The sequence below is a fragment of the Prinia subflava genome, chromosome 9 (assembly GCF_021018805.1).
Source record: "Prinia subflava isolate CZ2003 ecotype Zambia chromosome 9, Cam_Psub_1.2, whole genome shotgun sequence".
Classification (NCBI taxonomy): Eukaryota; Metazoa; Chordata; class Aves; order Passeriformes; family Cisticolidae; genus Prinia; species Prinia subflava.
The window spans coordinates 13,594,333-13,617,986 of NC_086255.1; the positions used below are offsets into that span (position 1 = coordinate 13,594,333).

The window sequence follows — 23,654 nt, forward strand, 5'->3', positions numbered from 1 at the left end:
TTCCTGCGAGCTTTCCTACTCTTTGTGGTACAGAAATTCTCCACAGGTCATGCTTTCCCTTTTTTCACTGTTAAAGGCTTTCAAACAAGGACTGAGTTTCCCTAAACCTGTCTGCTCTGCCCATGAAAACAAGCTTCCCCTTGTCCTCCTCCACAAAAGCTGCATCTTGAAATGGGCTTTTGCCTCTAGCTGCTCTGGTTGCTTTCTGCTCTGGGAAGTTCCACCTCGTACAGCGAGAAATCATCCTCTGACTTCCTCCAGGAGAGTATAAAGAGCCAATCAATAATCTTTCTTTATACTACCATTGGCCTTCAGATAGCTCTGTCCATCTTCTCCCCACTGTAGCTTCTCTGGTAGATTGGCAGAGCAAGTACACCTTGGGTTTGCATTTGTTTTGCCCTGTCCAGCAAAAGGAATGCAAAACTGAGCTGTCCTCATCTCCTTTTGTAGGACAGGTTCACTGCTCTCCTACTTGCCCACACCAAGTTCCTCTGAGAGCTCCCTTTGAAAAGGACAGGTGGCTTACTGCAGATACAACAGCACCTGAACAGTAGCTCACAGTTCTTTCTCTCCAGGAAATCCTTTATCTATGATATCCTAATACAGCAGCTGCATTTGAGCCAGCCAGCTTTGCATAGCCAACTTTGAGCTCTGTGCCTTTTTAACTCCGTAATCATTTGTGGCTAGGCAAACTGAGGGTAATGGCTCTGGTGGTTATGGTGAGGAAATAGAGGCTCATGAACCTTTGTCTCTGGTCTAATGGCAAGGTTTGGAGTAAGAGATTTCACTTTACAATCCTATTCCTTGAGCTTGAAAGAAGCTGATACTGACATTCCTGTCCTCCTACATGGGCACAAGGCAGTGCCATGCCTTCCCTAGACAGTCAATATATTCCCTGCTTGCTGTCATAACTGGTGTTACATCACCAGCACCCTTACAACATCTGAGCTCACCTGGAGGAAGAGCCTTGTGCTTGTGGTGCAAGGGGCGGTCACCGCGGGACCTCCCGGCCACTGCAGGCACACGTGCCTTCCCTTTGCATCGTGGCCACCAACAGACCTGGTGGTTTTGTAACTCCATGGCGGAGCAGATGAGGAGATTTCATCTCTACCTGATGGAAAACCATGCGGCCCCGTCAGGGCTGAAATGTTCCCTCAGAGAGGGATTGCAGCTCTGGGCTCCTGAGCGAACCCTCAGGAGTGGGCTACCGCTCAGGACAGAAGTGAATGCCCAGGGGTGTGATGACCCCTCAGCGGTGGGATGTGCCCATACGACACAGTGTCCCCTCAGGACACGGTGACCCTTCACGAGTGGCAGGTCCCCTCGGGACACAATGACCTCTCAGAACGCGATGAGCCCTCAGGGCGTTCCCGCTCCCTCACGAAAGGCTCCGGGACTGCACAGCGCCCCCTAGCGGGCGGGTGCGGCGCCACCGCACGTGCGAGCCGCTGGCGAACGGGCGGCGCATGCGCGGGGCGGGGCGGGCGCCGGGCGCGAGTGGGCGTGTCGGAGCGCGGCGCGCGCGGCCCTCCCTCCCTCCCCCCCGCCCCGCCGGCCGCCACCGCCCCCGCCCCGCCCCCGCCCAGAAGATGGCGAGCCCGTGCGGGCGGCAGCAGTGCTCCATCCAGAGGCGCGGCGTCCGCCACCAGCTCGATTCGTGGCGACACAAGCTCATTCACTGTGTAGGTGAGGGACGGCGGCGCGGCGGGGAGGCCGGGCTGGGCCCCGCGGCGGCGGGAGGCTCCGCCGAAGCGGGGGCCGTGAGGCGAGCGGCGCCGCGGCCTGCGGGCCCGCCCCGCTCCCCCTCCCTGCCGGCCGCCGTGAGGCGCCGCGCCGGGGCGGGCCCCGCCCTGCGCCGAAGGGGGGGAGCCGGGAGGGGGGGTCCTGCCCTGCCCTTTTGTGCGGCCCCTGTCAGCGCCGCGCCCGCTCCTCCCCGCTCGGCACGGCCCGGCCCGGCCGCGGCCCCTTCAAACTTGTTTACGGCGGGGCCGCGCCCGGCGGCGGGGAGCGGCCCACCTGTCACTGCCCAGGGGCGAGCCTGGGCCGGCCCGCCTGCCCCCGGCCCGGCGAGGCGGGAGGGAGCGAGGCCGCGGAGCTGGCGGGAGGAGCGGCGGGGGAGGCGGAAAGTTGTGGATCGCGGTGCCGGATTGACGCCGTGAATCCGGAGCGGGGCCTCGGGGTTAAAAGGATGTGTGATTGCTTTTCTGTTCTCCCCCCACCTCCTTTTTTATTTCCCCTCCTCCTCTCCTTTGCGCGTTTCTTGTTGGGTAGGCTCCTTGCCATCGAATGTTTGGGGTTTTGAAAAAGAAGTCTCTTTCATCTCGAGTAACTTTTTCCATTCAAAATACAATTTTTGCCCTTTTCTCTTTCCCTGGTAAGAAATGGAGACCTTTTCTATGGGTCCCAACATTCACATAAATGTCAGCTCTAGGCCAGTGTGTGTCTCCAAAGAAAAAAGATTTGGGAAAAGTAGACTGAACTTGCAGAGTAATCTTAAAAATCCCTGTCTAGAACATTGGTATGTTTCATCTTGTTTGGCCTTCTGTTTCTAATTGAGCACAAATCCTCGTTTTATCTTTAAATATGCAAACATGGCCGTAATCTGCCAGTGACTGCTCAGCATAGGTAATCTGTAATAACAGTCACAGATTCACTTTAGTTCCTTGTGTGCACAGTTAAACCTCTTATTGTCAGTTAGCTCAGCATCCCAGTTCATTATCAGGGATTTGAAACACCATTTTTGGTTACGCCAGGATGTGTAACTGCTGTGTATATTTTTGGCTTCATCTAAATTTCTCTAATATAAAAGTGTGCTCTAGATGCTTGTTAACTTCAGATTAATTCAAGCAATTAATTTGTTTTATGCATAAAGCAACTGAAGGGCAATATGTTACTGAGAAACTCACACTACATAAAAGTGCTGGGTTTTCTTTCCAATGAATAATTGATATTTCTAGAATCAGTTTGTGGAATTTTATTTTGATTCTATCTCTGCAACATTTTATTCCACCTCTACTTGATTTATTTTTTGCTATCGCCTTTTCTCAATTCCTCTTACCTCAAGCTGCTGGGGTTCAGCTGTTCTAGTCCTTTCTAAACTCCCTATTTGTAGCGTGTCATCGTGTCTTCCTCTCAGTCCCTGCTGCTCTAGCGTTGGCTCCTTGAATCCTCCAGTGGAGCTGTCCTACTGCTTGGAGTTTAACTGGATAGCTGTGAGGAGGAAATTTGGAGGGAAGAAAAAAGAAAGAAAGAAAAAAAAACCCAGAAAGGACAGTTTCAAAGCTGCTGTTGAAGATATTGTGTTGGGGTGAAATGCAATTGTCCGTGTTCATTGTGCTGCTCTTTGGGAGAATCCTGGGTAGCTAGAGAAGTTTACGTGTACAGACTCAAGGAAAACACTACATTATTGAAGTTCTTAGCAACCCTAAGTGCTAAAACTTAAAACAAACACCCCACCTCCACCCCCATTAATACACACCCTGTTCCATTTCCCTAAAGCCATTTAAATTGCCAGCTTCTGGTGAAGTTGCTTCCTCCCCTTGTCCCTTGCATATCTCTTCCTCATACCTAAATTTGATACGTTTTCTTCCTTCAAAAGATTTCCCTCTCTGAAAGTCCCTCTGTGTGTGTTTAACAAAGGATACTGAGAATGCTTTTAAGCACAGGTATGAATTGACTGGGGTATTTTGGAGGTAAAGTACAAAACCATTTAAAAAAAATAAAGTCCAAAGTGTAACAGTGCTCTGTGACTTTTATCTTGATGGCACTATGTCGTAAATAGTTTCAGCTTCAAAATGATCAGCTTTATGAGGTTTCAGGACCTGTCTCATTCCTAGTATGAATATTGTATAAATTGTTGGGTCATGTAAATGTTACTTGTTACCTTTTTTGTTTTCAAATTTTTGTAAAATTATAAAAGGTTTATTGAACTTGCCCAGGATCTCCAGCTGAATTATGCTGTGATCTTAACCCCTTGCTCTAAATATACCTCTGTCATCTTTTTAAGTAAATTTTGGCAACATTCCGTGAGATTTGGAAGTAGACTGTTAAATTACGTACTGTTCTGTTTCACCTTGGCTGTTTGTAGATGTCTTTGAGATTTTTTCTCCTATAATAAACACTCTGCTTTCCAATATTTATGTATCAGTATGGGAAAATCTTTTTTGTAGTAATCAGAAATACTCATTCATATTTAGTTCTGAAAGTAAATGAGGTGTGTGGGATTTTCTGTGTTAACATAATTCCCTGAGAAGTCATTCTAATACCCCACACCATGTGGCATTCAGAAAAAATATACCTGTGGTTTGAACTAGTGCATTTAGCAATAAAAATGGCTTAAGTAATTCACTTCCCCCTCTTGTTTCTTGCTTCTGCAGTTGGCTGCCCCTTTGGACTGTGGCTTCATGGCAATTTGTCAAACTAAGCTTGTGCTCTTAAGGGAGCACAACCACAGAGGGGCTGACAGACCACCTGCCCACAAGGAGCCAATTTCGGGAGCTGGCCTAGCAGCAAACATCTTTTGGAGGCAGTAGAATAATTTTCTGCTGCTGAACTGGCTGGCAGGTCAAGAAAATACCAACACTAGCACAAGGGAAGAGTGTGAGAATGCAAAGCTGGTAGAAAGGAAAAGGGTGAGAACAAGGCAGCAGAGATACAGATAAGCTTGAAGTGTCACGGAATGTCAGGAGTGTCATCTTTGGTTGTCCCGGTGTGGCTTTCTGTGGGAGATAGCTCAGGGAACTGATCTGACTGAAACCTTCCTTCGTTGTCATGCATTTCATCCCCTTTTTGGGAGGAGGTAGACGGTGAGGCTGGTGGAGCATGGGTCTGTGAGCAGTTCTGTTGATCAGTGATGAAATCAGGGGAGCAGCATGCCATGGCCTGGAGGTGGAAGGGAGTGTGGAGAAGGGGGTGTCTGAGCTCTCTTAGGAGGAGTTGTAATGGGACTGTGGAACCAGAGAGCAGGGGTAGCTGGGACTGGCACCCGGATCTTGATGCCTTGGTAGGACTTTGTAGAGACACAGTGTGCCACATGATAACTGTTTGATGCTGATATATGTGTTCTCTGTACCAGTCTTGAGTGTTAGCATCTTTTTCAGTGGTCAAAAGCAGATACCTAGACACAAAGGCACGTGGTGATTTTAATTTTTTCTCCTTCTCCGAGCCTCCAATAATTTTGTGTTCAGACACTTGCTGAATTTTAAATGGTTGATGAGATTGGATCTGCTAAGGAATGGGGAGTTTGAGGAAGGAAATAACCCACAGATCCCTGAAATCCTTCTGGCACCTTTTATACAGGCAGTTAATAGCATGGCAATGCTGCGTGATCACTGGGGTAGTGTGAGATGATAGCATACATTTCTTCTAGCTGGTGATGCTTGGCCCTTTGTTAAATATTAGCTGTACTCCTGGAGACTCCCTGACTGAATTATGATCTGTGTTGGGGGTGTGGGGGCAGGGAGGGAATGGTTCACTACTCTTCAGCAGTGATCCTAGTTTTGGGAGCAAAATGAGGATTTCAAGGGAAAACCTGTAACATTCTCATAAAATTTTGAATCATTTTGAACTCTGCCAACATTGAAATGCTGCTTAGCTGTTATGTTGTCAAAATAAGCTGAAGTAAATTCCTTTTTTTTTCCTTAAGTTATTGTTGCTGATTAAATACTGCAACTTAAGTACCTGATCTCTTTTTGTTTAGTTTGTTGTATGGTGGTGGTCTTCTGTGACCTTGGATACTTAGAATTAAAATGTGGAATCTGAGGAAGAAATATGATACATCAGGAAGTGTTAGAATATAATAATAATCAAGAGAAGGTGTATAACAGTTGAATAATTCTGAAATCTTTATTACTTTTCTTATCTTGATTATGGCTCCTGTATAGCTCCAGCCTGTGTGTGTGATATGAAGTAGCTGCTGCTTCCAAACAGTTAGCTGTGTTATCTTGTTTTGGAAGTAGGCTTGATTCTTCAAGTGTTTAACGTAGTTCTAGTTCAAAGGTTAGATTGTATTTCGTTGTTCCAAAGTGAGAAAGCTTATTATAGCTGTGATATTGATGAAAAATAATACTAAAAGGCAAGTTAAAGTTTAAATGTAGGACTGTTCTATACTGGTATTTGTTTTAGATACACTCCCAGACTTGTCCCCAGCGAATGTGTGAGTGGTACTGTTTGCCTTATCTCAACCTGCTTGCAATGTAGCTGCAGCTTGTGGCTTTTTTATTAATATAAATCCATTGTGCAGTAATTTTACAGAATAGTAGCTGAAGGCTTGTTTAAGATCTGTTCTATGCTCCAACATTTCTGCTTGTTGGCAGTATGACTAAAGGGAAGAAGAATTATCCTTTTATTACAAAGTTATGCCAGGAAAAGATGGAGGCAACAATCATTTAAAAATAAAAATGCTTAGTTTGAAGGAGTAAAATTTACAGTTTGATTTTTATCTTTATTTTAAATGTGCATGGAATGATGGCGTGTGTCTGAAGAACAGTAGAAGTTGAACTGCGGGGGATGAATTTAGAATCTAGATCTGTTCCAAATGCCTCTTTGAATTCACTACAAATCATTCTGGATTTGCCCCTGTTTCCCTGCTTGCACATGAAGAATAGCTTCTGTCCTTTCAGGGACGATATCAATCAAACAAAAGCATACTCAAAAATGTTATTAATATCACTTTGAGTTATACCATCTTGAGATCTTCTGATGTCTGTGACATGAAATTTCAGACTAGGCCTAATCATTTGGTTTTTTTCACATTTCAGTAAAAACATATTTTAATTTGTGTGAGGTAATAACAGTCATTGCAAGGTGGAATGTATCCTTCTTGGGACATGTTTGTCCTGCAGGAATTATAGGTGTTTGGACTTCTTAGCTAAGAAATAATAACATTCAGTACTGTTGTGTCTTTATGCGTGGGGTTTGGGGGATTATTTGTTTTTGGTTTTTGTTTGCCTGTTTGTTTTTGTCTGAGAACTTGTGTTCTTTCATCGCTATTGTAAAATCACAATGAGACTACTTCCTAGAAGTCAGTTTAGGTAAGGTTTGAGGAAAAACAGGCATTTAACTGAGTTAAAGAAAATGAGCCCTGTCTTACAGGTTGGGGCAGAGCAAACACTACTGCAGTATTTTACAGGAGACTTTCCAATCCTCTTCCTCACCCTTCTATGTATACATGTTTTCACTCTTAAGAGGATGAGGCTTTGGTTCTCAAAGGTTGCCAGGTTGGGTATTTATAACTCTCTGAGAAATACAAAGCTTTTAGGATTTTCTGAGGGCTGGGTTGGATGGGAAGGGATGGGCTGAGCCAGTTTAGGGTCTGCCTCTGGCTAAGAGGGGTGTTAGTGCTTGTTTTTACTAAGCTGATAGAAGTCTGCAAAACCAGCCGATCTTCTGGTGATGTGCAGTAACCTGAGTCATGCTAGGTGGGAATGAGATGATCAGGAGAGCTCATCTGAAACACTCGATGGGATCACATCTGTGGGGGGAAGGGAAGTCGATAGAATAGTCTATTCCAAAGGCACAGAGTCTTCTAGTTTGTATCTTGTTTCTTGTAACCATGCTACAGACTGTGGTTATGTTTGACAGTAGTGCTGTCTAAACTGGCTTAAATAGTCCCCTCTGTTCAAGCACAACTATGTGTGGCAGCTTGGTGAATCAGTTCCCTGGCTAGACCTGACTGGAAAACTTTTATTTTTTGCTACAACATCTGCAGAGGAAGAAGAGGCAGAGAATGAGGAGTTGAGACTATTCAACTGGTATTGTCACACATGTGAAAATACATCTTTTACTGAGTAGGTGTTAATTTTTATGTACTTCATGTTCACTGCAGAAGCAGGAAGACTGAAGCAATCTCCCTCTTCATGCTCCTTCCCTGATAATGAGCTGTGGGCTTTGCTTTCCTAACCAGTTCCTCTTTAGTAAGTTGCAGCTTTATACCTCCTCTCCCCGTATCTCTGCAGGGCTCTGGGGTTTTTCATTCCTCTCTGATAAATCTATGTGGCCATTTTGAGAAATGAGAGCTTCAGCTTCTTTCTTTTTCTCTTGAAGAATGCCTTACTTTTATTTCTCTGGATATCTTAAAGTAATTTGCCTTTTTTTGTCAGATTTAGTTCGCCTTTTATGTCGTGTGTAGTATCACGTGCTCTCTATGGTGAATTGACAAAAAAAATGAGCTCTCAAAGTAGGAGATTTGAGTTACACATCAATGCTGGTGACACATGAAAGATGAAGTAGAGGTTATGGTTTTGCAACGTTTCTGCAGGACACCAGTTCCTCTGTGGTAAAATTACTATTAGATGATGTCTCCATCTGTTCTTTCCACTCTTCTTACAGAGAAGAGAAAGGATGGTACTCCTCTTGCGTTTCTAGGAGGGGTGGCAAAGTGGCTGCACAGGGAAGACTTGCAGGAAGACAAAGGATGTTCCTTATGGCCTGAGGACCATGATATTTTATGGGAGGGAGTAGAGGGGGAGAAAAGAGGACTGGACAAGAGCCTTGTATTCATTAACAAAGGAAGCTTTCAGAAGCTGAATCCAGCAGTGTGGAAAGACATCAGAGGCCACCAGACAATCTTAACTCTTGAGCTGAGTTTACTAATGAAAACTTTCCTAGTTGTCTTTGATTGCTTTTTGCCTACACCTATAGCACAGCTGTTTCAGTGTGTAACTGGAGAGGTGAGTCCATCTGACGTCCTTTGCCCTCTGCTGCTGCAGGGGTGGTGTCGTTTTGAAAATGGAGTAACTGCCAGAATAGGAAGAGGAACAGGTAGTCAAGAGTCAGAGTTCTTAATTTCTTTATTGCTTTTTTATTCCTAGCAAAAGGATGTGAAAGCTTCAGCCCACAGCCTGTAATTCCCCACTCTAATACTTCATGGCCAGTTCTTAGCCCTGTGCTGCTGTGCATGTTGGGGTGTCTGTAATGAGTCTTTAGCAATGTGCTGTTTGGTTCCCTTTGCTGCTGTGTTTGTGTGACGGGAGGCAGCTTGCTATGTTACCTGTGTAATAAACTTTTGAGTTCAGCCTGCAGTCTTGCAAGGACAGGCTAGTCCTGCAGCTTTAAACTCTCCACAGCCATTCATGTACACAAAGCTCTTTGGTGGTCTGCTTGTGCTTAATGTGAAGTCTAACTTGCAGGTCATTTTGGAAACTTTGTCACAGATTAGTCAGAGTAATGGAGTAATATGCTTGTGCACTTCAGATGAGGAGTCTTGTGATCAGAAGAGTCCTCTCAGCCTTGTGTCCTGTAGTCTTGGGCTTCTAGAGAAATATTTTTATATATTTCAGTGCAGAAAATGAATTTGCTTTGGTTTAAACAGCAACCTGGCTTACTTCTTGCCTTCTTTGGGAGTTATTTGGTCCTCATTAAACCTCATCAAGAAGTTGAAGATAAGGTATTGTTACAGCAGACCTTTGTCTCAAGTTTGGTCATCCCCTGGGGTTAAGACTTGTCATTGTGGTAAAAACGATGAGAGCTGCTATCTAGGTGATGCTTTATTATGGTTTTTAGATCACATCTTTAGATGTGTTTCTGAAAACATACTATTGTATCCTTTGCATAAAGAAAATTTTTGCAGAATTGGATGATTAACTTCCATTTCACTCTGCAAAAGCAAGAGAATTGGAAAGCATGGAGGATCTTTTTTTATCGAAATAAACTTAAAAACAATCTTCTTAAAGCAGTGATTCCATTCACATCCTTCAGAACAGGCTACCTTATCCCTAGCTTTCTCTCCTGTTTTAAAGTCATTGGTGAAACTTAAGTTTATATGATATCAGAGTCTCTCTTCTGGGCTTTCTCTCAAGGGTCTTACATTTATCTTATGAAGAAAAAAAAATCTGACAGTGTTCACTTCCAAACTAGCAGGGAAAGAACTCATCTTAAAAAAAAACGACTGCACTTCTGTGTCAGTGATAATTTCTTGATCTAACTGTCCTCTTTGCTAAGTAAGAAGAGTGTTCCTTGCTGGTTTTAAATGTCTTTTGGAAAAGCTGTGCTCTTATTCAACTGGAAATCGAAAGTTTCAGTGACCTTAGCGGTTATTCTTTATCTGCATGCTGTACCTTACTATCTTTCAAAATATTACAAGATTGAGGAAGGGATGAAGACATATGAGGGAAAAATTAAGTGTGAAGTATTAGTTATGTGTAGGTTTAGATGAGTATCCATATTGCAGAATGTGTTGTATAAAACAAGTGCACTGTGTCTTTGTCAAAATGAAGTGTCAAAGTCTCTTGGAGGGGGAAAAGCAGGGTTTTTTTCCCTGAAATATTTCCCATGAATGTTTAGTTTATTCTAACTTATACTTATAATTGTATCAAGGATAACACTAAATTTGGTATTTCTGGATAAATGCCTAACTACTGCCCACACATTTCTCATGGTTTTTTTATACTTTTTTGTCATCCTTGTTAATCCTGTGCATTCATACAAAATAAGGAAAACGTAATCATCAGGAACTATGTGGTAAGATGCTATGAGAACCTTGGTCTTGGATCTTACAGGAGTATTTTTGTAAACTGCTCACAAAATGAAATGCCTTGGTCTTGCCTCTCCAGTTTGCCTTGAGTGATGTGCAATCATTTGGGAATGAAAGGCTTTAGTGCTCAGTTGACATAGGCCATGCAGAGGTCTATTTTGCATATGATCTTTTGAATTCAGCAGGGATGCTGCATTTATTTCTTGAACAAGCCTAAACCATTGAGAGAAGAACTGTGTTTTGCCAGAGCTCTCTTAAATCAGTGTTTTTCAATCTGAAGTTGGCAAGAAGCAACTGTGGAAAAACAAGGCTATTGCCAATAGTTTAAATTGTGTGGGGTTTTTATGCTTTTCAGGATTTCACAATTTGAAAATTACTGCTCTAAATGATTTGTAAATGAGGGCTATTTTTCCTTTCCAAAGTGACTGTAGGTGTTAAGGAGTATGAGCTGATACTTAGTGATCCGTTTGATTAGGATTGATTTTTGTCTTTGCTTCCTCTTCTCATACTTCGTTATTTAAAAGTATATTTTATCCAGAAATGGATATCATGGAGGATACTAAGTCTGGAAAACTTTAACTTGAAAGCTGACTTCTGAAAAAAGGTTAGAGTGGTGTTAAGTAGGTCTGTTTACAGAACTGCACTCCATGAATGTAGAGCTTCTGTATTTTCCCTTCCAAGAATCTTGCTATGAAGGCCAAACTCCTGCTGGTTTGTGTTAGATATAAAGATTTCATTGCATTCCTCCCTTACATGGTTGTAAAAGGAACTTTAAATATGCGGGCTTGAGCATAAACTGATGTAGTCTCCATGCAGTGCATTGGCAGATGCCCCGAAACAATTAAACCACCTTTCGGGTCTCAGGAGGACACGGATTTATTTATTTTAATGACTATGAGGCATTTGAAGTATGGGGTGGACATTAAGCAGTTTGGTAATCCCTTGGTGCACTGCTGTTCTGGGTATCAAAACCCAAATAGTCTCCATCCTGGCCACTGTCCACCTGACTCTTTTTGCTAGAACCATAGCTGAGGTCACAGTTTAAGCATGCAAACAGAACAAAATGGAATAGAGTTCAGAGGTTACTCTCTTCAACAAGTTACTCAGTTTTAAAATAGATTAAAATTTGACTTCATAAATTAAAGATGTTGCAGAATTGTAGTCGACTTTGCCATGGAGGCTGCACTTGTTTCCTATGACAGATTGGTTCTTGTTCCTAAATCATCTGTTTGCCTGTGACTAATCTTGAATTTGTATCTTTCTGCTGCTTGTACTTCGAAGTGAATTTTGTGCTCCAAATAAGAACAGCAGACAAGGCTTTACATTTTCTCAACTCCTTGTAGCCCAAGGACTGCTCCTGGCCCTAGGAGAGGAAATGCCTTACACAGTTTGGCATATAATGGGAGGTGCTTGAGAGGAAGGCATGTATCAAGAAGTCGATCACAGCTGCTTTGGTCTATACTTACTGGCATGGTGATGAACTTTAGCAGTTAAATGCGCTTGTGATGACACCTCACAAACTTCAGAAAGTAAGCAGTTATTTTTGGAAACTTTTTTCCCCTCAGGACTAAAACTACTAAACCTACTTAAAAAAAAAGTCTATGCAAAAACACTTTTCCCCAAGAAATCGGCACCTTCTGCTTATCCTGTTTGTGGGCATTTCAGCATCCCAACCCTATATCCCTCTTGATGTTCCTTCTTGTCTGTCTTCCTATTGTCTGAAAGTTGGAGGGCTTTCCATCGCCGTAAGGGAAGAAGAATTTCCTATTCAGTTAGGGGAAGGAGACATGCAATTCTCTGATTTCATCCTTAAGGCAGATGGATCTTTGCTCTCAGCATGTCATGATGCTGCCTAAGGGCTTCTTCATGATTCTGCTGGTAAGCAGCAAGCAGAGCTAATTTCTGACTTGGTTTGTACTAGCAGACTTGAAAGGTTAAGCGTACTGAATTTATTGTGCAGTTTTGAGATTCTGTTGGTGGTATCAAAAAATTCTTTAATAAATAAATCATACTCTGAACACTGGTTTGCTGCCCCATAGTTGTGCTGGTGTAGCTGTGTCTGGTCTGTTTTTAAGCTGGGTTGTGAAGGTAAGGTTTAGTAAGCCTTGACTCCAATGAGAAGTCACAGGTTAGTGTGAACAGTGGCTATGGGACCTTAGTTGTGAGTGGGCCAGAATGAGAGCCGTGAATGTGGGTGTGTGGAGGAATCCCTGTAAGGGGTGTCCTTGCCTCTGAGCTGGGAACCGTCTGTTCTCAGTGGCAGCGAAAGGACACCAGTGCCTGCTGGAGCACCTTGTGGTTATGTGTGACAAGTGAGGCTCTCTAAGGGCTAATTCCTACTTTCTGTCAGCGTGGCAGCCAGCGTGCAAATGTGCTTTGGCTGTAGTGCAATAACTGCCTCACCCTCTGCTGTCAGTCCACACTCATTGTAGGGCTGGGGTCTAGAGCAACTTGAGAAAGTTGCTGGTGGTCTTAAGAAATTGATCTCTTGCTTTAGATGACCTCACAGAAGGGCATAAGCTTACTCTTGTTTCCAAGATAACATGTAAAATACTTGTCTGTGGGCTTTCAAACTCCTTGGTAAGGCATTCTTTAACTCAAATGGCTCCTCCCTGTTAGTTCCTTTTGAGGGGAGGGAGATGAAAATGAACTAACAGGACATCATAGCCTTGAAATATCCCAAGAGTTTTTCTTCTTGGAACCAGTGAAGGAAAATGAATATATCTTCAAAACTAGATCTCTCAGATTTAGCATAAATGAGGGTCAAACTTCACAAATAATTCTTTTAGAAAAGGAGATAATGAGCTTTAATAGCTGTGTAAAGATTAACCTCTTCCAAATACATCTTAAAGCATTTTTGCGGAATCGGTAAAACATTTCCCACTTCAGAGAAAAACCAGTTTCAGGTACTAACTACCTGATCTTCCCATCAAAGAGAAAAGAATATTCTTTTGAAGCCTTTGCTTAGTGTAAAGTTCTAATCTGAGACTTGAGAGGGACATTGTTTGGGTATGCACTGGTGGGAGAAGGCAGCCAGGTTCTGGTGGGTTTGGGGGGGAAGTTGTTTGTTTGGTTGGTTTTGGTTTTTGGTTGTTTTTTACTGTTTTGTTTGATTTTGTTTTTGTTGTTTTAAGCTTAAAAATCAAATGGAAGTCACCATGCAAAAGCTAATCTAAAAACAATTTTTCAGTTAAAGAGCGAAAGGTTAGGACAGCATAGGGATGCACCTAGATAGGTTCTCTGAATCTTTTTTTTAAAGGAAATTAACCGAAAATGGTCCTCAGCAATATCTAATGAAATTACTGTTGGCTTTAGAGCCATGAGTTATTGTTTGTCCAGAATTAAGTTAAACATTATGGTGTTTTTTAGACTGTATTGCATGACATTAAGCAAGTTTCTAGAGGGTCAGATTTCTGAAAAGACATGAAATTACTCTCTTTGCAATATCACTGTTTTGGTGAAAAATACTGAAATTTATTGATTATAGTTAATATATCCTGAAAGTGATGTTTAGTGTTTGTAGAAGATGCTATAGGAAATATTAAGTAGACATTTTTCCTTTTTAATATAAATGAGAGGTCATGCTAGAGCAACTGTAATAAATCATTTCACCCTGATTTTGAAGAAACTACAAGTCCACATTGCAGACCTTGCCAAACTGCAAGGTGTGCATTGTGTTACATTTAGAGTAGGTACAAGTTTGGGCAGTAACTCGTACCATAATTTCTGAGAAATCACAGTTGTATGTCTTTTAACCTAAAGGAGCAGTATGGGTGAGTATAGTTGTTTAATGCTGACCAATATATAAGACAGTTCAGGAAAGACTTTGGTTCCACCACAGGTAAATAGAATATATGCCTAAGGGATGCATAGCAGTAAAAGTGAATTTTGTTATAAAAACACAGTTCATGGTTGCACAGCAGTTTTTGCTCTCATATAGATTTAAAATGCTGCAGGAGAAGGGTGATCATACCACCGCCTTTGTGCCACTGCCCTCACTTTGTGTAAATGCACGCTGGGCTGGATCAGGAAACTGATCCCTGAACCATCTTGTCGTGTTACTGTGCAAATGCGAGATGAGTGAGCATCTGGGGGGGTGGGGAGGATGAGTGGGATCAGCTCTTTCAGTGGAGAGGTGGATTTATCATGGATTAAAGTGCCAGGTGATCAGTAATCATAGCTTCAAAACACTGAAGACATGCTGCAGAATGAACTTCACTGTTACAGTAACCTTCAGTTTGCAGTAATCTGTCTTCTAGTGACTTGGGATAAGTGAATTGTGGAATTTTGTGTTTTCTTACTCTGCTTCTCATAGTTAACAATTTCTGCACAGTATATTTTGCAATCATACATTTTGCATGTACATGCATTTTACTGCTGTTTAATTTTTATCACCCTCCTTTAGTGCATTTGAGTCAGGCAACCCTCATTCCACTCCTGATGCTGCCTTGCTAGTCAAGGTGCCTCAAGTTGCAGTAAGTCTTGAGTAGATAAAACTCTTTATCTAATATGTTTTTCATAAAATTAACAGGAATTTACTGAAAAACTGATGCTGTAATGGGGACATTATGGTCATCACTAGTTAGCCAAAAGTGGTTTTCAGGGATGAAACCAGCTGAATCTATATTTATATGCCCTGGTAGTTGTTCTCGTAAGTATTTCCTTGTTCTGGTTCCTATGACATAATGGTAGTCTAAATTCTCCTTTTGAACTAGAGTCAACAGACTTTTGAATGCTGGCCTAAAGGATGGGATTCCCTTTACCTCTTTGGGTAATCTGCATATTTGGGCTTTAACAAAATGACAACAGTCTCTGCTAAGGTACCTTACAACTCAGGTTTATGATACCAGCTGGGGAGATGGGCCAGTGCTGAAACAGCTTGTTTGGGGTCAGTGTTCTCCCAAAGAGCATGGGCAGTGGATTTCTAGCCATGGGAATCTCCTGAACCTCAAACCCTCATTACACCAGACTTTGACTCGTTCTTGGTCTAGTGCAGTATCTTCCATTTTCAATGCAGACATTCCCTACTATGCAAAGGAATGCATAGGTTTGGACTGGGTTTTTTACGTGGTCAGCCAGTCAGGATGCATACTCACCACGACTACTTGTTTAGGGATTTTGTGTTAAAGAAGGTTTAAAGTTGTCATAGGGCTTGCTTCCAAACAGGAATGATTAGGGAGAAAAAGCAGGTAGAGCTAAGGGCAGTTAGCACTTGTGCTGAGTTCATCTGAGATTCATCAGCCAGCAGCTCCTGATGGCTGACCAAGAAGCATGGCAGGGCTGTGTCAGACCAGCTCTGCATTCACAAGAGAGAGTTGGAGTAGGAGCCACTCCCAGGTGACACCTGTCTGCTCCCATTGCCTTCCATACGAGCTGTGTGATCTGTGTGGTGGCCTCTCCAGCAGGAGTGTGAGTCAGTCCTGCTCCTCTGTGTCTCACCTCTTCTCTGCAGCACACTGTGCCAAAGCCTGTGGACAGCAGAGTACTGTTGACTCTATCTCCTTTCTGTTCTAATAGGCCTTGGTTTTCCAGCATCTTCACTGTAACATGCATTTCTCATGGTTTTCACTTGCAAGGAGTCCAGTACAGTTATCTGACAAACTGGAGTAAATACATGCTGTTGTTTAACACACTTTTAAGCAGCAGCTGCGCTTCTACTTCTGAAAAGAGGTTTTCTGTGATTTGCTGGCCTGCTTTTCCTGGCAACATTAAGACAGCTCCTTGTGTTGCCACTTTCACTTTTGCCCTTATTGGAATTGGGATTCTGGGCTAGTTAAACCTTTGTCTTAACCCTGAACAGCCATTCTTAGGCAAGGTGAACTTGTAGAAGTTACTGCTTAAAAAAAAGAGAGAAGTGAGGGGTGTGTGTGCAAAACCACTTATCCTTTCTGCAGTCTCATGGACTTCTACCAGTGTAACTGATGCAGTGTAGGAGTAGGAATGAGTGATAGAGTAGAGAAGGAAAGGGCTGCAAACCTGCTGTTGCTACTGCTCAGGAGACTGTACTTTGAATCTGTAGGCTTGATTTGAGTTTGCCTCTATGAATCTTGCTTCATGCTAGCACTGATCTTCTAAAAGGGGTAAAAGATTAGAGATACTTTGCCAGTGTCCTCTGGTGCAAAAAGCAGAGCTTAATTTTTGTTATGTCTGAAGCCTTGCATCTTCCTGAAATGCAGTGAGTTCTTCAATGAGATTATGAGATTCTTGGTTCTGTACTGTCTTTGTAGTTTGAACTGATTTAAAACCCAAGCTGCGTTTCATGTGCCTTTGGCTTGAGGGATACCTGGCAACATGTCATTTAAATCTCCACTGAAATGTGCAGGGCTTACTAGTTTCTGTCAAAGATGAGGCAAACTGGTAGGAGCTGTTTTGTTTGTGCCATCACACCACAAGCAGCAGCTGAAGATGTGCATAGGATGACTTATTTCAGAAATCACATAGCTTAGCAGTTGTCAAGAGGGGGGAAAACCTTCAGTCTCTTGTTTGCTTGTGATGATGGGATGCATAAATGGGAGCATGAGTCTCCATGCAGGAGCTTCTCCTAATATTCAGCAACATGACAGGCAGAAAGATGGCTTCTGGTAAAATTTTGGGCATTCTGCCTTTTGGTTTGGGGTGGTTTGTTTTTTTTTGTCTGTGGGCTGCCATGAATATAAAGCATCTACAGAGTTGCCTCATGGAACCCTTGTTACTGAGAGAAACAAATTCTGTAAAATTAGCTTATTCTGTTAATTTGGGAATGAATCAGAATAAATAGTTCTTAGTTTGTGCCTAGAAATATTTCTTGGAACCAAAGGCTTGACAATCCTTGAAGATGTATGTTGGTTACTTTTTCATTTACATTTGTCTGCTGTGGTTGGGGATTCTCTTGTAGCCTTTCTAAAGGCAGAGTCCGTGCTTTCCTCCTGTTATCCTTGCTATTAAAGCTGGATAGTGCTGATATCTGCCTTGATGGATGAGTGGATGTCATTCTTGGGAAAAGTAAATTTAAGGCAAAAAGTAAATGGTGAAGGGTTTTTTTTTTTAATTCTTCCCTCTTTTTAGTAGTTGAATTAGCTGTTGTGGTTTCTTTTCTCAAGGACCACAGGAATAAATCTGAACAATGCAAGGTTGAGTTGCACCTGTAAAAATGAATTCGTTTTCTTAGCTTCCTCCTGTTCTGCACAAAGCCACAAGCAGCAGAAGTACTGGAAGAGCCTGCTGCGTAGGCTTATGCTAACCGTATGTTAACTTTGCTTAAAAAAAATTAAACCCTACCTCCTGCAGAACTTGATTTGCCATTGAGAAGTGCTTTCCACTTGCTGGGTGTGAAGGGGAATTTTTCAGTCCCTGGCAATTGTGCAGAGAGATGGCTATTGTTATTGGCTCAAAGATTGTAGAAAGAACTTTAATTTCCCTGCTCTGTTTGGTGCCTCTGCAACTCCAGACTGTCTTTCAATGCAAATATTTAGCTGACTGTCCACTGTTGCTGCTTTTAGGTTCCTTTCATTTTATATTTCCTCCCACTATCCTTGTGGTGCTCCTGCATTGAGTGTTTGGAGTTATTTTTCATGAAATGTTTTTGTTTCCAAAGTCATTTTGATTTTTTCTCTGGGTCATTTATGTATTTGTCTTCACTAATGTTTGCAACATCTCCGAACACAGTATCCTCTGTGAATTTAACTAACGTGCTGTTTACCCTTTCTTCCAGATCCAGTTTCTGATCCTACTTCCACATTTGGGAGTATGCAAGGGACAAACACATCTCTTTGCGTAGCTTGACTGGATATCCCAAGACTAGGATGTTAGTATATTTAAACTTTTTTTTTGCATTAAAATGTTGCCAGTATCTTAATTGCACGTAGACTATTATTTCTTAAATGTAATTAACTTCATTGGCATTACGCATATTCAAAAGCCTGCTGGTAGAAACATTTTGCAGTCTGACTAGTGCTTATTGGTGATGTTAAAATGGGTGCAGGAGTAGAAAGAATTTCAGGGTTGCTTTTTAAATGAGCTTATTTAGTGTTACAGCTTTAGCACTCATTCTTGAAAATGTTGGCTCTTTGTGTAATACGATTAACTGTAGGTTAATCCATGAACATATAAAATCTTTAGACCATGTTCAAGATAGTTATGAAAGACCATTTCAGACTTCTGAATGCATGAAGAGAGATTTTTAAATACTTGAAATAGTCAAATATCTATAGAAATACTTGGATCAAATAAGTGGTAACAAAACCCAAAATTGCATACTGAAGTCTTTTTTGATTCCCTCTATCGCAGGTCATATTATTATTCTGGTACTAGCAAGGAGCCAGTTGTCTGGAAGAGTAAACCCTGTGCTAAACTATTTTTGCAGATTTGATAATGCAGCTTCCCTAAAAATGTATTTTGTAATTGTATCACTGTTGCAAAATGAGGTATTGCATGTTTTCTGTTATGTAAGTTATTGTATGGCAGTAATTAGCAGTTCAAAGACCAAGTCAACATTAAACTATGTGCTATTTTGAAAAATATGGGCTTTTTACTTGGCTACTCTTGGAGTGTTCCATGTATTCAACTACTCCTGTATTTAATTGAATTACTTAATGAACACTAATATAAGCAAGTATTTAAAATATTGAAGTCACTAGGATACTGAATGCAGTGTTCAGTGTGGAGCTGTGGATTTTGCAGGTTCCTTGCCAGCCTTAGTTTTCCAGTGCGCTTCTGTTCTTTTTCCTCTGTAAATGAAAGGAACCTTCTCTTCATGTGGTTTGAATTTCTTTTGTTAAAACTGCTGCTGGCCTTCTTGGCTGTGATTTTAAAGTGATTAGGGTATAGTTTCTCTGCTTGGATTTTAATCGTTATTGTTCAGCTTTGTACATAGGTAATAAATCCAGGTAAAACTGCAATTCTTCTTCAGCTTGGCTACTTTGGCAAAAGAAGAACTAGTGCAAGTTCTTCTGAAACACTTGTTCTAGTATCCCTCTGCATTTTGTTGTAGTGTCTGATTTCCGTCACTCGTACCTCTGGTATTATTGCTGTGGTTTTTATAGAAAAGTGTGTTATGGTTGCTACAATGTGTTCTAGAAGTCTAATATTCCTTGAACTTGGAAATATTTCTTGTGTCAAAGATAATTTTTTTGAAAAGTTTGCTATATTTGAAATAATTTTCAGAGTACTTAAGATATAAAATTGACAATAGTGGGGAGCAGGGCACTCACATGAAGTAGTTATTAATGCTTCTTGCACACACAGTCATCAGTAATTTACTGTTCCCTCTATGCCATACTTTGTTCATTACTTGTGCATGATAGTCTTTTTCTTTTAGAGCAACTTATATATGAAGAGTTCTGTAGGGGAAAAATAACCTTAAGGCATTTATAAAGTATCATAGGCATCAACAAACTTTGAATAGTTGTTAGTGCTACTGTAGTCTTTTAATCCCTTGGGGTCAGATGATTAGAGTGTAGCCTGCAGAAACTCAGTTTGCACCAAAATCCTTTGCTGTTTATATGGCTGTACTGCTGGCAGTTTCTAGCTGTGGATTAGGAAATCCATTTCTGAAATTTTACTCTGAAAGAACAATTAAGAAGTTACAAAAAGGGTTGCTTTGAATATAAATGGACAGTGATATTGATCTTAAAAGCTGAAGCTTCTAGCAAAGCAGCACTCAAAATTGTGAACGGTTTCCATTATTTCTTCATGTAAAGACTGTACCAGATAATTCAGTCTCTGATGAATTTAGCAATACAACAGAGTGGGCAAGATTGAGAAGATTTGTGTATAGCTTACCTGGAAAACTTAATTTGGATTTGGAACAAAGGACCAACTTCTGATTTGGAAGTGTGCTCTCTGTGTTTCTTCACTTAGCATCAAAGAATTGGTTTCATCCTAGTGACGATAGTGACTTCATTCTTTGAAAAGGTCTGAGGCAGGTCTAGCAGGTTTACTAAGACCTTTTTATTGAGATGACTTTACTAACTGTAAAATTAGAGCAAGACTGGCTGTTGTAGGAGTCTTATCTTCAGATGTCTTGTCTTTGTAACAGTTTGATATTCTTGACTAGAAACTTGTATTTTGTTTAACTGTTAGCGTATCATGAGATTCTGAGGCAGGTCTAGCAGGTTTACTAAGACCTTTTTATTGAGATGACTTTACTAACTGTAAAATTAGAGCAAGACTGGCTGTTGTAGGAGTCTTATCTTCAGATGTCTTGTCTTTGTAACAGTTTGATATTCTTGACTAGAAACTTGTATTTTGTTTAACTGTTAGCGTATCATGAGATTCTGCTGCAGCATAATGACATTGAGAAACTTAGTGTGCAGAAAATATGGGACTGCTGTCTTCTCTCAAGTTCAGATCACAAATGATGCTTTGAAGCAAAGAACTTCAACCAAATTGAAAACAAGTGTGTGAGGGTATAGGGTGGCCTCAACCAAAGTACTGTGGCTTAAACATTTGACTATAGAAAGCCAATAATATATGCTGTGTTTCAGGAATTCCAGAAAGTCTGGAATAAGTGAGATGGAGAAGGCAGCAGTGTCAAAAAGCTGCACATAACTGCTTTGTTTGAGGAAGACTTTTGAGTTTGAGTTTAAGGATGATGATAGGAACTGAAATTACTGTGTATATAACTCAGTTAACTGCACTGTAAGCTGTTAAATATACCATTAGACACCAATTTCATTGTAGCTATCCAGAAAAGATACTTGGAAATAACTTTGGAATCCTGAATGGCCGTCATGAAATTTGTGTTCTCTGTCACATTACTTTTGCATCAGCCAAATCCCAAATGATCTTTTCTGGCTATGATCTTTGGTTCTGATCCAGTAATTACTTCAGATATCTGCCTTTAATCTGAATAAGGGAAAGGTAGTTTGAGAGAGTGAACAACTAAGTTGGACAGATCTTGATTTCTGCAGTGTTGTCTAAGATGTCCCTCCCTGGTCCTGCCACTTGTTCCTGCTGATGTAACTGGAGTAGGCCAGTGTAACTGGACTAGGCCAGGAAATTGTTCCTATCTAGAAATCAGGCAAGCAAAAATGATTTTTTTAAACTCTTCTGTATGTTCTTATATAGTAATTTATATTGCCAGTCAAAAGTGTGATTAGAAATGCTGATGGTTAAACAGTCTGAGCTCAGCTTACAGAATTGGTGATGTGTGTCTGAGGCTAAAAGGTTAGTAAGACTTCAAGAGTTGTGACACAAAATGATGGTAGACATTATGTGACATCAAAAGTGAGAGAGATTTATCAGTCACTTGCTCTTTGGGAAAACTCCACTAAACCCCAAAGGTCAGGCATTTTTATAGCTATTTACTGTGGGTTTCTTGCATCTGAGTGTAGCTATTTTTTTAGAAAAGGTTTACTGTTCCTCATCTACACTGAGTAATGTTCCATCACATCTGGCAATTTCAGTTCTGCAGTTAATTTCAGCACCGAATTGTTTTTCTGCTGTAATATTTTGTTACAAAGTTGTCAGCAACTGTGCTTACACTTTTCTGTTTCCAAAGGAATATCAGGGCTTCAGCTTCTTTAGTGCAGCTTCTTTCTTACAGGCATAAACCAAGGTGTGACTGAAGGATAACTAAGAATATTTCTGTTAGTATTTGGTTCTGTTGACACAAGAATAGTAACAGTAATACAGCTGTATCTTCCTTGCTATATGCAAGAGTTGTCATGTGCTTACTTTGTACCTTTGTGTTCTTAACTCTACTGCTGTGCAAACAACCATAAAGCTGGAAAGGATTGTTAAGCTTAGTTTTGCTTCCTTTGGGTTTTCACCTTGTGTTGTAGACTCATGGAATAATGCCTCGCTTGATGTATACTTGCAAGTGTGACTTCAGTGATGACAATTAGTCACCCTTTCATTTTTGTGTAGCTGCCTGTATCACCTTTTGATTCTGCTAGATCATCCTTCCTTTTGAGATAGAACTGAGCTGTCCATCTGAAAAGGCTGAGGATACTTTTCCAGAATTTCTGAGAAGCCTTCTCAAAACATCAGATATGCTTCATATTCACTGTAGTCATGATTCAGCTTGCTTTCCATGATCTAGAGCTTTCTTTGCTTTTGTTAGCTTCTTAATCAGAATTTAGATATACTCACTGGTGTAGTGAAATAATTTGACTTTAAAAAGTGGTGTATCTTTGCATATCATAAGATTTTCAGGATGCTGTGAGCTAGCTGGAGTCAAGGTGTACTGTTCATTGAAGCAATTATGTAATGGCTTATTGTAGAGCTTTGTTTTACACCAAACAGACTTACAATCACAAATAACAGAGTAAAAATGTTCTTGGCAATTTTTACCTTACAGCTGAGCTCAGTATATTCACCTCTCAACTCAGAAATGTTCCATTGTTTTCCTGGGTCTATTCATTGAAGGTCATCAGATTTTCAATGATTGGTGATTTAGTTTCCTAAACAGAATCATGTTTTCACTCCCATTTGCCTATTACTGTATAGATCTGAAAAATCTCTGTAGAGATGATGAAAGGGATATCTATAACCTGAGAGCTGAAAGAAAAGAATAATGTAATGAGTTAATTGAGTAATGAATCATGGTATAAATGACCTCCCGTGGTAAAGAAGTTGAAACTGAGTCACACTCCAGGAGTTTTCTAGTTCACAGCTTTGGTTTGGTAGATGCTTTTTCTGCTGGCAGTTTTTGTTTAGGTGTATTCAGCAGCTTGTACCTACCCTTTCTGGCTGATTTTTACCTTTGAATTATTTCAGTTAATGTGGTTTCAGTAGGTGTTGCAGACAGGGAACAATGTCAGGCAAGACTGAATTGCTGAGGGAAGGCAACCCTCTTCAAATGGGACAGCTGTGGAGTGTGAAATGTAGCTCATATCTCAGCCAGTTCAACTCATGCCTCTAGTGCTTCTGCACTGTGCCAGTATCTCCTGAGGTTGGGGTGAAAGTCACTGGTGTCCTGTGCTTCCACACAGACAGCTTCTGTGGGAGGGGAAGGGTTCTTCTTTAGACTGACTTGGACCTCTGCTACACCTGCTTGTTGGAAGTTATTCCTGATAGCACACCTAGCTTTTGCTGATCTGTGACACCAGCATTACTGTGGTCATGAAATAAAGTGGAGCAGTGAATGGATGCTGCTGGAAATCCTATCTTTTCTGTGGGAGGCGTTTTCCAGGCAGATCAATTCCATCTACTGCAAGGCTGTTCTTAAGTTTGTGCCTTAAGATCATGGCATATGGGGATA

At 41.3% G+C, this 23,654-nt stretch overlaps 1 protein-coding gene across 6 annotated transcripts in view; it reads left to right on the forward strand.

The window, feature by feature from the left end:
* The first annotated feature begins 1,562 nt into the window (after positions 1–1,562).
* Positions 1,563–23,654, forward strand: part of LCOR (ligand dependent nuclear receptor corepressor) — an 86,315-nt gene continuing 64,223 nt past the window's right edge. For 3 of the 6 annotated variants that reach the window (XR_010081302.1, XM_063405480.1, XM_063405484.1), the window contains exon 1: positions 1,563–1,686. Coding sequence is in view for 3 of the 6 variants with exons in the window: in XM_063405480.1 (XP_063261550.1) it covers positions 1,590–1,686 (97 nt within the window). In the remaining 3 variants the exon portion in view is untranslated. The remainder of the gene's footprint in view (positions 1,687–23,654) is intronic. The other 3 variants (XM_063405483.1, XM_063405481.1, XM_063405482.1) reach the window with 3 other exon arrangements.